At 40.2% G+C, this 14,034-nt stretch overlaps 1 protein-coding gene across 3 annotated transcripts in view; it reads right to left on the reverse strand.

Annotated features, from left to right (window-relative positions):
* The window catches only part of TOX3 (TOX high mobility group box family member 3), a 103,004-nt gene that overhangs the window by 23,860 nt on the left and 65,110 nt on the right, over window positions 1-14,034 (reverse strand). For 2 of the 3 annotated variants that reach the window (XM_014942110.1, XM_014942111.1), the window contains 2 exons: window positions 6,607-6,672; window positions 2,527-2,781 (listed from right to left, as the gene is read on the reverse strand). In XM_014942110.1, the coding sequence (XP_014797596.1) occupies window positions 2,527-2,781; window positions 6,607-6,672 (321 nt within the window). The remainder of the gene's footprint in view (window positions 1-2,526; window positions 2,782-6,606; window positions 6,673-14,034) is intronic. The other variant, XM_014942112.1, reaches the window with a different exon arrangement.

The raw sequence follows: 14,034 nt of genomic DNA on the forward strand, positions 1-14,034 counted from the left end.
CCAGCACTACATCAACCTGTCTTTTGAACACCTCCAGGGATGGGGCCTCAACCACCTCCCTGGGCAGCCCATTCCAGTGTCTGATAACCCTTTCAGTGAAAAATTTTTCCTAATATCCAGCCCGAACCTCCCCTGGTGCAACTTGAGGCCATTTCCTCTTGTCCTGTCGCCTGTGACTTGGGAGAAGAGACCGACCCCCACCTCTCTACACCCTCCTTTCAGGGAGTTGTAGAGAGCAATAAGGTCTCCCCTCAGCCTCCTCTTCTCCAGGCTGAATAACCCCAGCTCCCTCAGCCTCTCCTCATAAGACTTACTCTCCAGCCCCCTCACCAGCTTTGTTGCTCTTCTCTGGACCCGCTCCACCACTGGACTACCGGGGTAAGAAGGCATGAGCTTCTCTAGATCTTCTCTTTGCCCTACATGGATACCACCAACGTCAATGTAAACTATGCCAATAATTCTACATTGCACAGTCCAGAAAAAAAAAGGAAAAGATGTAAAGCCTCTCATCCAGTGCAAGAAGAGGTGAGAGAAGGTCTCTTCTGGTTGGGACTGCTAAGGTCACAGAATTTACTCCTGGAAGAATCACGTTCAGCGAAAGGATGCAAAATTACGAGGCAAAACGGGGTTGCGACACAAACCACTTGACGCCATTGAGGGGGCACTCACACATGTACACAACACTGGCCCAGCCCATGATATTTATTACATATTTCTGAGCAACTTTCATTGTATTCAGTGTACACACACTCCATTACTTTAGTTTTCAGGCATAACACTCCTGACTCTCGAGTTTTGTTAATCTGATCTGTCTTCAGTAGTCACCCAACACGTCCAGCACACACCAAATCCCATGCGAAACGGGATCTGAAAAGAAGTATCATATTCTTCAAGACCCGTTGTAGGCAGTCCTTCCTTCTTTCTATCTATGGAATTACTGCATTCTGCACCTCCTCAACAGTGAACAGTTTGTGCTTAATTCTGTATTAGTGCTAGCTACTCTCCATGACCTCCAAGGAAATATTAAAATTTGTAACGAAGCCAGCAGCCTGCAGAATTCCAGAGAAATATTTGGTGTGTGTTCATTTGTAAATCTTTAATTAATTTTCACTTGCCAGAATAATAAAAAAGAAAAAAAAAGATTTACACAAAATCATAACGCGACAACACGTTGACCTTTATTACAGTCCAGCAGTAAATCTGCATTCTCACTATGCCGAGTTTAGCAAAAGGTCCTAATCAGGAAAAAAATACAGTTGATGTAAAATATCCGCTCAAGCTAAACATTCACTCTGCCTTCAAGATGCAATACAGAAACTAATTCTAATTGTAACCACTGAGTTTAAAATGCTAAGTATGATAAACTGACTCACAGCTGCATCTCATCACCGCGAGCATGAACGTTGCTGCTCAAAGCTTAGAGAAACCCAGGCAGGGAGAACCCCCCAAAGCCAAAAGGGAAACACAACAAGAAAGTGGAAAGTGTCCCCTACGTCCCCCCTCGCTGAGATCACAGCCCTACAGTGCACATAGATTGTGGGGAAGACTCCATACAGCCTTGGTTTTGATTGTTCTAATTAACAGGAATGCTCACTGGAATTAGTCTAACAGTCCCCATCACTCAGCACCCACATCATTTCCCGGCACCAGGATGGTCCCTCCCCATTCCGAAGGGGTCAGAAACAGCCCAGGAGCAGGAGAACAGGCCCAACCTGCCCCATCACTATGGCCAACAAGAGCACTGGAGAGAACAAAGTCTTTTTATGGCCCCGTATTTCTGAGTACAGTCAATGTAATACATCCCTATCCCTTCTATTATGAGTTTAAAATAAAACATCATCAATTTCCATTTATAAAGACTTAGCCCACAGAATACACAGAACATAAGGAACTGTATGGGTTTTCACTGCTGACATACTGCATCTGGCTCCCTTTCCAGGCTACTCTCAACGCTGCACTTTCAGAACATCCTGATGGCTGTCACAGGCGGGTCCCGTACTTGAAATACAGACAACCAATTCCTTCTAAATGCTGTAGTTCACCCCAGCCAACACAAAGGGCTATCAACTCCTGATGCCAGTGTCCACTGTATAACACATTTTTGAACTTTAGCAGCACTTGGGATGCGTGTGATGCCAACGGATCTGGACTTCCAAATCCAATCCCAAAATTAAAATTCTGTGTTTATAAAGCCTGGCTGCTTCTTCATACGGGATCTGCTCACGCACAGAACAGTATTGAGCTGTACATTAACAACCACGTTTATCTTCCTGAATCCACCAACATTAAACCCTTAACCGTTTGCCAACTGCCTTAGGGAGCTGAATAACAGCATATTATTGTTTGCTGTGTAACGCTGACAACACGTGTCACCATTCATACAGGACACGCCTGCACACGAGACAGAACATTGGTCAAGCTACAACCCCAAGGAACCATACGGATCTTCTGAGAGGTCAATTCAAACCGATAGAGGACACAAACCCACACCCATTGTGCTGTGACAGAGGATGGAACCACACCTACCATGTGCAATCCATTGCTGTGGATGACGCCGTCCTGCTCCATGAGGTTTCGGGATATCGTGATCGAGGGAAGATCCAGGCTCTGGGGGGGGAACTGAGGTGTGAATTCATTTCCTTGGGCGGGCAGCTGGTCACCGAGGCCCTGAAAGGGCAGCAGGATATCTGCCATCCCCAGCGCGGGGTCCGACTCGGGCGGGGGGGTAATGGGTGGGATCTCAAACTCCTCGTCCCCGAGGCTGGGCGTATGGAACGTCTGCTAGAGAAGGACAGGACAAGGCAAACCACGTTAGGACACGTCGCTCTCATCGGTCACCTCCCCACCTACAGCCCAAACCCGGGGCTGGTCCCATCCGCAAGCTCTATACGCCACAAAATCTTTTAAGTTTCATAAACTGAAGGGGTTTGCGGATCATTCTGATTAAAGATTTAAGCCTCATTATCATATGGCTTTAATGAAGTATCAGTATTAACAGTTTTTTAATGCGTACTTAATTAGCAACATCTGTCTTTGTTGTTAGTCTGCATATCAGCTACATTGGATTTGGCTGTATAACAAATTGCCACTTTATTGATATGTTAGTAAAATAGCACAAACAGCTTACATTATTCTCATGCTTCATAAAATACCGACAATTCTGTAGTGCACACACCCCATTAATTCAGCACTGACCACTTCACATCTTCTCTTTCCTTTTTATCCACTAATAAACAGGAACTATCATAATTCTGGTCTCTGTTTCTTTCCCGTCCCACAAGTACGACGCACCCTTTCAACCAAGGGTTGTAATTTGGAGGAGAGACATGAATGATGAAAAAAGAGAGAGGGGGTGGTGATCACAGCAGCTTCCAGGGCTTTCCGAAGCCCGCCAGCTTTGTTTGAACAGCAGGTTTGTTCCGAACTAAAACACCTGTTAAGATGCCTTGAGCAAAACATTTACTGCCAGTGATCTTCAGGGTCTGTGCGTGTTTGTGCGGGCACATGTGCCTGTCAAAGATAATCTTTATTCAAGTAGAGTCTATATCTGGCTTCAACATTGCTGACTTTTATTCGGGGAAACAAATGAGCTACGCTTATTCAAATTTTCTTGCGAGTTAAATGAACTTTCGTCTATTATTTCAGGTCCGCTGCTGCTTAATAATAGAAATTCAGGGCTTGAAATTAGGCCATTTTAAATGTACCCAAATCAGGGCTGTCTTGATCAAATTGGGCAGTTGGCAATCCTAAAATAGGCACTTTTGTCTTGTTCCGGACATGCAAGGCTGCTCTGGGATTTGTTTGTTTGCATTAGTTCAGGATTCGAGTTGGGAGGTTGGGGGGGGAGGGGGGGAATTGTTTTATGTATTATTTACATTGTTTGAAAGAGTGACTTAATGCCAGTTAATTTAAAAATGATATGTTCAGTGAAAGATCTCATTAACTGCTGCAAATTGTCATCCTTCAAACTGTTAATGATGATATAAATTAATAACCGCTCGAGAGAAGATGGGAAACCGAAACACGAGGAAAAACCTTTGCTCGCACAGAGAACCTGTCAGCTGTCATTATTGGTCTCACACCAGAAATGATGAGGTCCCAGCCTGCTGCAGTCTGGGTCTGCTGAGACTCTACCCATCTCGCTCGATCTGCGGGGCTGGAACTTCATTTGGGACGCGAAAACCCGGATTTGGGAGAGGTTTGACTTCCCCCGCTGCTGTATTACAAAAGGTGTGAATTTTTCTTCCCCCGGCCCCCTTAGCTCAGGAGCACAAAAGGATGGATTGGCCAGGAGAAGTGGTTGGCTAATGAACATAACCCTATGGCTGCATTTGCAGTTATTTTGGCACTAATGTGGTCTAGTAACAGATGCAACTGTAATTTGTGACTCATTTGCTACCCCATTACTGCTTAATGAAATCTAACATATCACATTAACAATACGAATAAACACTCATTCTTGATATGTGGCATTTGGCTGTTTTCATTACCACTGTAATTAACACTTGAAATATTATTTCAATAAATATTTAAGGTGCTCTAAAATGGGTCGTAGTAATCATGACATAGAGACAGAAAACATAAAGCAAATGTGTGGTTTCTAAGCCTGAATGTGCTCGAGGATTACACTCTTAAGGCATTATTTACAGGAATAAAATGGGTTTCTAGCTCAGCAGTGCTCAGGCCCAAAATTGTAGCGAGAAAGCTACGTTCACGTTAATGTAAAAACACTATAATTAAATACTTTGTAATGCCATAATTGCAAAGTTAGGTTCACGCTTTAATGCAAATGCTAACACTTAATCATATTTTTATTCCTTGTTCAAGCAAAAGGACTCAATGAAATCAGTATTATTATAGTACATTTGAACCTCTCTTTACTTGACATATTTATGAGATAGTAGCAATTATAAGAACTGGATCTTTTTTCCACATCTAACAGAATAACTCCAGGACAGCTGTGTAAATATATAACACAATATAATGAAATAATAATACAATATTTTACTTAGGAAGAAAGTGGCATTCATCTTAACACTTATAGCTTATTACAAATAGGAGAGTAAATTGATGAATACCTTCATGTTTTAAAATGTGAATTTAATTCTCACAACATAACTTGTCCAAATATGTAGATATCTTTTTTAAAAAAACACCGTATAACAGACCTAAGATTGAGGATAAAATAGATGTAATCTAAGAAGAGAAAAAGCCCCTTAGTGAAGTAGTCTTAAATCCAAATCACTGGGCTATTCAGCCTGTAAAAGGACCCTGAATAGTATGCAATTTGGGATTGCAGAAAGGTGCTGTTATGACCAAAAGATGGGATAACATTTGGGGGATTTATCTTACCAATCACATTTTTTAAAGTTATTAACTTTTCAAATATTTATATCTTACACATTTAAAAAAAAAAAAAATGTGTGCATGGTTAAATGCCATCTGTACTGAAATGTTCAAAACATTTGTTCCTTTTGATAAAAATGCAAATCTGGAGAACTGTTGTATCAACATATAACAGCCAATGTCTGACACGGTGAATTATCACAGCTGGAATTAAATTGTCTCTGAACAGCTGCTGGCAGCAGAGCTTTCATCAATGTTTGATTCAAATGTAGGAAAGAAATTCTACAAAAAGAAACATCATGTTGTCATTACAGATGGGGTTTGTGTTCATTATCACAAATAACACTGGAGCTAGTGCCAAACAATATTCCCTTATCTAAGCAGTCTTGCTGGGTAAAAAGAGATGGTGACCATTGTACAAATGATCATAAAATACGACTCTTAATTCTAACCTACATATTTATTGTTACACCTTTCGGCTTATTTTCTCCAAGATCACTTTTTAAAATGTGCACAAGAATACCTGCGACTGAATCACCCCTTTACGGCGTGTAAAATCAAGGCTGCCCAGTTTTCTAACCTTTTTTCACGTGGAGAAGATAATTTATGGCATACTCCCTAAATAAATACTTAGTTGTTCTTTTCCATATTGCCATGCACGTTACTAGACAGCGCATCTTGCGCCTTCCATCCTTCTCTCTGGAATAAGAGCCCCTGAGTTTTAGTGATGGACAAAAGGTGTTTCTGCCTGGGGCTGGGGGATTAGCATGTTGATGGTGTGTTAGCTGCTGTAAGAAATATACAGCCACTGTCCTGACCCTACCTTTCTCCTCTTTCCATTCTCAAAGGCGGAGATCAAACACATTTTGGTTTCCTAACTTATACGAGTATTAAGAACCCGAATTAAAATGTATCTATAACAAAGATTAGCACATTAGCTAGTAATGACTATAACTTAGCTTGCTTTCAAAGTGTGCACCTACTGTGTTTTTTATTTGTTTCCTTCTGTTTATAATTTTTTTCATACCTAAAGCAGATTTGTTTCTATTGACATGCTATGTAAGTAACAGCCTTATGGACAGCTAAATTGACTAGTAATGGAGAGCTGTCAGGTTATTTTCTTTCTCATTAAAGTCTTTATTTTGTGCTCCATAAAACACAGAGAAATTCGGCGCTTCACTCTTCATCCATTCAAAGTCTGTTAAATTATCACAGCAAACAGCATAATATGAGCATAGATAAAAAAAGAAAAACATCTACCTCATTTGCAGCAAGAAATGCATTGTTTGCCTCTGCCATGTTCATGTAGTTGTTATTGTTTCCAAACTGAAAGAAAAATAAATATTTGGATTTTAATGCATGCCACGATAAACAGAAAAAGTTGGGGGGGGAAACCAACAAAAGAACAAACAGATAAGATGTAATTTTGCAGATGTTCTTTGAAGTCAGCACTAGACTGGATTCAACATTATTATCATTACATACTCTGCATCCCCAGGTCTGCACATGGAATAAACCCAAGTGTAGCTCTTGAACGTTCTTTGTCCATGTAGCAAAGCCACCCCACAGTCCTAGAGGTGACTTTGGAAATTAAGTCTCCATTAGAAAGAAACTATTCTCCAGCAAAGACATTTAGAGTCTACTACATCTTTCCTGACGTGTTATAATATTTCTGCAGATGATCCTGGTCCTGGGGATTGCTGCAGCTAGAAGTAGCTGTTGTGTCACTATCCCAAGTAGACCTCCTTTTAAAGAGATGAAGGTCGGTAAGGGAAAGAATGAGAATCTGCAACGTTGTTCTTAAAATGCCATTGTCTCCACAAAATTAAAAAGCCAAACAATGCCCCTTTGTCTATCCTTCATTCCAGTTGGGCTCCCCCGCCCCCAGTGAACATTAACACCAGAGGATTTTGCAAATCAGAGAAACTGTATCACAGCAAGACCTTGAGATCTACCCGGGGTGGTGTGGGCTGAGCGCCCGCTGGCTCCCACTGAGGTGCGGCTCCCATCACACACCAGTGACCTAAAAGGATCCTCTCGGATGCCACAGAGTCATTTCCTCCAAATTCTCAAGTATGAACATTTGTTGAAGAGATAAGTACTTTTTCTTTTACAGACCGAGCATAGAAAAGAAAGAGATGATCAGCATTTGGTTAATTGGCGCCTGGTGTCCCTTAAACAGCACTTCCAAAAGGCAGGTAGAGTCTGGTAACTATTCCTGCACGTGTTCCCGGAGCAGGCAGGCATCCAGAGTCTTTGCTTCAAGGAACAGACACCATGCATGTCACACAGCTACTGCTAACACACTAAATCATGGGCTTCCACATTTCTATTGTCCTTGCAGGCTGCAAAGTAAGAGCATCAAATGAGAGAAACCCCCCCCGTGCTCTCCCTGCCACATCCCTGCTGCTACAGCCACACGAAGCATTCTCCCCTGAACTCCCATTTCCAAGTTCTGTAAAGCAATATATTTTTTTTCAGGAAGGCTTTCATTTATCTTGCCAGATCTTGGTGGACCTTCCTTCCCCCAAGCCACAACAGCAACCACCACCACCAGCAGCACAAGCTCTGCAACAAGCGCGTGAGGATGGGCAACCAGGCACCTGAACAGACCCCTTCCTTCCCAGCAGGAAATTCTGTTGTGTTTCCAGAGGAGCTGAACCTGCCCTGAAAGGGAACCCACTTTGCTCTGGCTCAATTCACTACTGCAGTACTTGGTGCCTGATTGCCTTCTGCAGGGAAGAGCTTCAGACCCTGACTCTCTCCAGCTCCTCCAGCATCCCCGAGCAGCTGAGGGGCCAGAGAGATCCTTTCCAGAAAGGCCCTTTCCTTGAAAACTCCAAAATCAATTTCTGTAAATAAGACCAAAAGTTAAAAAGGCGGGGGGGGGAAAAAAAAAAAAAAAAAAAAAGGAGAAAACTATAGTGATACAGTGATATTGGATGAAAAAAGGAAGAGGGACACAAAGAATCGGAGCCTCATGTACCTGATGAATTGGTCTGACTTGACAGAAACAGGACACCAACAAAATCAGAAGACAATCATGGGGAGGAAAGAATATGAGATGAGATTGCTCACTCTGAAGTATGGGATTCCATTTGTGTACTTAACATGCTGAATCTTTCAACCTATAACACATGTTTAGCAACAGAGGCCTTAGCACAATATGTAGGCTGCCTCATAGCTATTAAAACTCTGTTAGCCCCAGCTATGCAGATACTCAAGTAATGTCATCCATTTTTTAAAAGCCCAGATGTCACCCCTTTTTTGGAGATTAAAAAATTCAGATAAAATTGCACATTCAAATTACTGTTTTGGCACATAAGGATATGTGTGTGTGGATTTGTTGCACAAAGACACAGAACTTCAGCTCAGCAGTGAGGTGGATGGGATAGATTTTTTTTCATGTCAGCGGCAAACTAAGAAGGATTTACATGAAAAACTCCAATGGCTCCAATAGAGCTGTTCTTTCTACAGTAAAAACAGAAATGAAATCAGGTTTTCAAATTATACTTAAGTACAAAGGTATAATAGGCAAGTATAGCTCTAACACTGGATAAATAAGTGGGCACAAATCCTATCCTATTTTAATGAGCTCAGCATCCTAAGGGCTCCAGTGCCTCAAAATGGAAATGCAGCTGATTTTTACCTTGAAGAGTAAAAGTCTACATACATTGTTTTGATCTACATGGATTCCTCACACCACAGCAGCTGCTGTTCCGACTGCCAAGTGGACTGTTTTGGCAGGGGGTTGGAGGAGATGATCTCCAGAGGTCCCTTCCAACCCCATATCATTCTGTGGTTCTGTGATTCTTCCTTCTTACTTTATTAAAGTAAAACAAAAGGGAAAGTGACAACATAATTTCCCATTTTATTAAGCCTGAGGAAGCAAATGATGTAATGAGGACTGTCAAAGCGAAGTGTCACAAGTACATAACATATCCTTACATTCATTCTGCTCTTGAGCTACAATATTTAAGACCCTATTGTGTACGACTCAGGCACTGATGTCAGAACCCAGCATATTTAGGCTTTGGTTAGTATGGATCATAACTAATATTATTTAAATTTATTTTTTTGTCCCTGAATTAGAAATCCGTTGAAGGCACACAACAATTATCAGAGAGTATTTCTAAGATTAAACTTCCTTATTATCTAATGGTACCTATAACAACAAAAGAAAATAAAATGGTTATTATCTTAAGGACCTAAACAATTCAAAAAACAAATTAAGCTTAGAGTGAAATAAGAACTGGGTTAGAAATCCTCTTCTGAACAGTTAGTCTGCGAATGTAATTACTGAAGAAACTACAGCTAATCAGCTGTGAATTGTATCCATTAATTAGTATTTGCCCTGGAGAAATGAGAAAAAATCAGTAACAATGTTAACACTGCAATGCACTGATGAGTACTGAAACACAGGGCCCTCAGCGTTTAGTCAAGCAGGTGGCTCCAATGGTCCAAGTAATTTAAAAAGCTCTCACCTGAAGTGCAGAGCTGGAATTACAAAGCACTTCTTGCATATCTTTGTATCTATATAAGGCTATAATTAATGGCTTTTAATTTAGAAACACTTTGTGATCAGCTGGGAACAGTTATAAATCATTCTAAATAGAACAAGGGGTTCTTGTCTATTTTAGTAAAATAATTTGGGAAAGATGCTTTTTTTGTGAAATGACTCTGGTTGCAGTCAACATTTTTCTCCACTTATTTTCTAAAGGAACCCTTGCTCAGACCCCTCAAGCACCCGGGAGCATTCCCATGGCTGACAGCAGACCTTCCAATTCAAGGCCAGCCCCAGCGATGTCCTCTGCCCAGGTCTTCTCCGGTGGGGTCCCACCCTTGGATTTCCCTGGGACAGAGTAAGGTGCAGCACCCAGTCCAGCTATCTTTTTGCTTCGTGCTGGGATGCTTTGCAAATTACTTAGCCATAGCAATTAGCAGATTTTGCATAAACCTGCTAAGATGCATCTTCAGATGCTTTGCATCTGAAGATCTTGGAGCACCCTCACTCTGCGGCTACGAAAGGATAAAATACTTGAGCTTCCTCTGGCAGCATCTACCATTGCATTACAAACCTCTATTTGATGCCTTTGATTCCAGGAGTTCATCAAACTCCATCTTAAGTTCTGAAAAATGTACTAAGCATGAGTGCCACGACTCGCTGCCACAGCAAACCATCGGAAACCACAGGCACGCGCTGATTTCATGAAATGGACTGCAAGCAAACAAAACCTCTTCTGAACTTGTTGTGAATCACAGCTTTCGTTCTTCACGCAAATACTTGCATTAAAACTATGACAGTTCAGTCCTCTACTCTTTTATGTTGCCGGGACACTTGAATCTTGGCCCTGCTGACACCCGTAAGGACCTACACAAAGACTAATGGGAGAGACTGGATGTCTGCTTACTAATACCGTGTATAAAGAACGTCAAGAAATTTGATTATTTCTAAAATAGCTTGTTGAAGCTCTTCTCACAGCTTTGGCTACCAAACCTGAAGCCCAACATCTCACCTCCTTCATCTTCTATACCAAAGGTGTGTATTTGCAATGCTGAGGGAAAAGTCATGCTCTCGGTTCCTTCCCCAACGCATGCCCCAATGAAAACCAAATCAAGCCCTGCCCAGGAGTGGGGATATAAAAACTGTATCGCTGCCCCACTTCTACAAACTATGCGTTTTTATAGCCCAAACCTCCTGGGCCAGATGCTATGATACCTCTTTGGAAATTCATACACACCACCTGGGCGTTCAGGCTACCCTTTGGACTCACCAGAGCTTAAATACTGGTGGGTTACAAAAGGAGAGACTAACAAACAGTTTCTAAGAAGGACATCTGATATGATGAACTCCTCAGAAAACCTTGGCAGTTCGGGATAAAAATCAGTGATTAAATGTCCAGAGTCTGCATTCCTACTGAAAAAAAAAAAAAAAAAAATCAGAAAAATCCCACAAGGGTAAGTAGTGGCTGCTGCCTCGGCCCTTCTTCTGCAACTGGGATGAGTCAAAAGCCACAGCAAGAAATAAAACAAGCAAAATAGAAGTTTACACCAAAACCTCATAATATTAAAAAAGCATAAAAAGTAAAGCAAGTAACTGATTTTCAAGGCACTAAAGACACAAAGAATAACATTTTGAACCTATAAAAGTTAATGAGAATTGTGCTACTGATTTTAATGTAGAAACTATTTTACTTACAACATTCAGTCATTAGTATTAATTACAACCACATTTCTGTCTTCAAATTGACTCAATTATGGTGCAACTCCAATCTGAAAAACATTAGAACTCACACCCAATATTCATTTCCTAGAAAGTGCAAATATGTAAGTAACTTAAAACCAGACATAGAGGAGCCCAGACTTTCACCTGAGCATCTCAATGGGACAAAAATGAATTTTTAAAATACTAGTATTTTAATGTTCAAGAGTAACATTAGATTCATCATGCCAATACATTAGATTTTCTAAATAATTATTTTCATAATATTGCTGCTTAATTTCATAGTTAAACCACAAACAGTAAGAAACCACTGGAGGGGTTATTGTTCCAGCACAAAGCACTATCAAAACCACGGAATGTGAATTAATGTCCCAAATGAAAAATTCAACCAAAATATATCCAGAACAGGAATGAAACACATTTTATCATCTTCTCATAAGTAAACCCAAGACTTAAAAATTTGCTGTAAAGGAATGACTGCAATTCTGTACTCAAAGACTACATATGTTATATCTGAGAATAAAATAATAATAAAAAAATCAAAATAGAGTTATTACAGAATCCGCTCCCCCCAGTTTTGTTTTTTTTTTTTAAATTTTATTAAAGAAAGCCCTATCCCAAGCCTTACTGCAAAACAGAATTCAGACTTAGTTATTATGGCACTACCAGTTCTTTCAAAATTATTAGTTAATGTATAATCAAAATACACATTTAAAGTTTCTCAGGACAGTTATCTCCAGAAAAAATCTCATGGTCTTGATGCCGACCTATTGCCTGTAGAACAAGCTCTAAACTAGTTCTGTCACAGCACTACATATCCGCTGGCATATGTATTTTAGATAGTTAGACATCCAAATTCTATCCTTTCTGATGCCATTTTATCGCTTAGGGAAAATGGCAGCCTCAACTGATCATGCTTCCAGTATTTCTCCAATAAAATTAGAAGCCATATTTTTAAAAATATTGGCCATTAATAAAATCATTCTTTTACAGTGTGAGCATGCTCATATTTTTTTATATAGAATAATATCTTCTTGCACAAATATATATTATGGCAAGGATCTCAGTTCTATCTTCATATTTGGCAAATTAATTCCTCTGAGGTTACGCTATCCTTATGAGTAAAAAGAAAGATAACGATCCCAAAAGATGTAATTACAGACCAAAACTAAATTACTTTGCAGGTCTAAGTACTGTATCTTAATAATTTCACCGGAGAACATCTTCACTGCATTTGGGCAGATTTGATTTTGCTGCCTGACCAATAATTACAGCTCTGGCAAATACAATGTCTGATAAGGACATCAATTAAGAATGAGCATTGTGTTATTTAAAAAAAAAAAAAAAATTCATCATGTTCACAGCCTGTCTGATTGAATGAAATGCCAAATTAAATTAATGGAGATTGCTAAGTCTAGCTGGCTGGTGGGGAACCATGCAGAAAGTGGGACAGCATAGACAATAAACTGTCTGTAATTAAAAGATGAGAAGCTGGACTAATGCTACTTCAGCCTGATTACTCCAAACAAAACAATATACACTAAAATTATTCTGGCAACAGAAGTAGATGGAGTGGGAGGAGAGCTGGGAGAGGGGCCTTTTTCTTTTTTAAATAGTATCAACTATCACAATCTATGAGCAGCAGAGTCGTCATCAGATGTATTAAATTAAATATTGGTTTTTCTCATCAGGAAACACAATTTATTTTCTCAATGAACATAAAAGTAAGAGATGAGAATTCTCCAATCATTTCTGTTGTAGATGGACATCCAGCTAATCTCTGTAGAGGCTTTACTTTTAAGTATGATGTGTTCCTAGCAGGAGCAGAGTGTTCTTTTCTGGAAGAGCAAGTTCTTCATGACAGTTTCAATACTTCAGAAGCAGTAGGTGGTATTCATATTATTTTAGAAAATACAAGTATTCTACTTTATTTTTGCTACTAGAAACAATGAGGCAGCTTTTAGTAGCTGGTTCAAGGATGCAACACCACTAAAGCTGTTAGGGATTTATATAGTTATAAGTGACTGAAGCATCTTTTAAAAAATTAATTTTAAAACCTTGTAAAGAAAGAAGTAATTTTACCTCAGAATGAATGCAAAATGGTATTCTCAATTTTGAGGCTATGCAGCTCTCCACAGAAAATTCTATACCCCTCTGGCAGGATGCTAACATTTTGGAAGCAATAGCACACATTGCCAGATACAAGAAATTATTATTGACCATAGACAACACGCAGCTCTTGGAGGCTGAGGATGGAGTCACCGAGTATGAAGGTGATGGGGAGTTGGACCAGATGCCATCAAAAGGCTGTCCACTTGGGTCAGCCTTGGAGCAAATATCAGGAACCAGACCCTGTATCCCAGTTACACCACAGATCAAACCACTACGTGCGTGTGTGCACAAGGGTGTGGATACAGCCACGGAGACAATGCTTTTCTCAACAAAAGATACATTTTTTGAAGAAT

Source organism: Calidris pugnax, unplaced genomic scaffold (genome assembly GCF_001431845.1).
Source record: "Calidris pugnax isolate Ruff unplaced genomic scaffold, ASM143184v1 scaffold28, whole genome shotgun sequence".
Classification (NCBI taxonomy): Eukaryota; Metazoa; Chordata; class Aves; order Charadriiformes; family Scolopacidae; genus Calidris; species Calidris pugnax.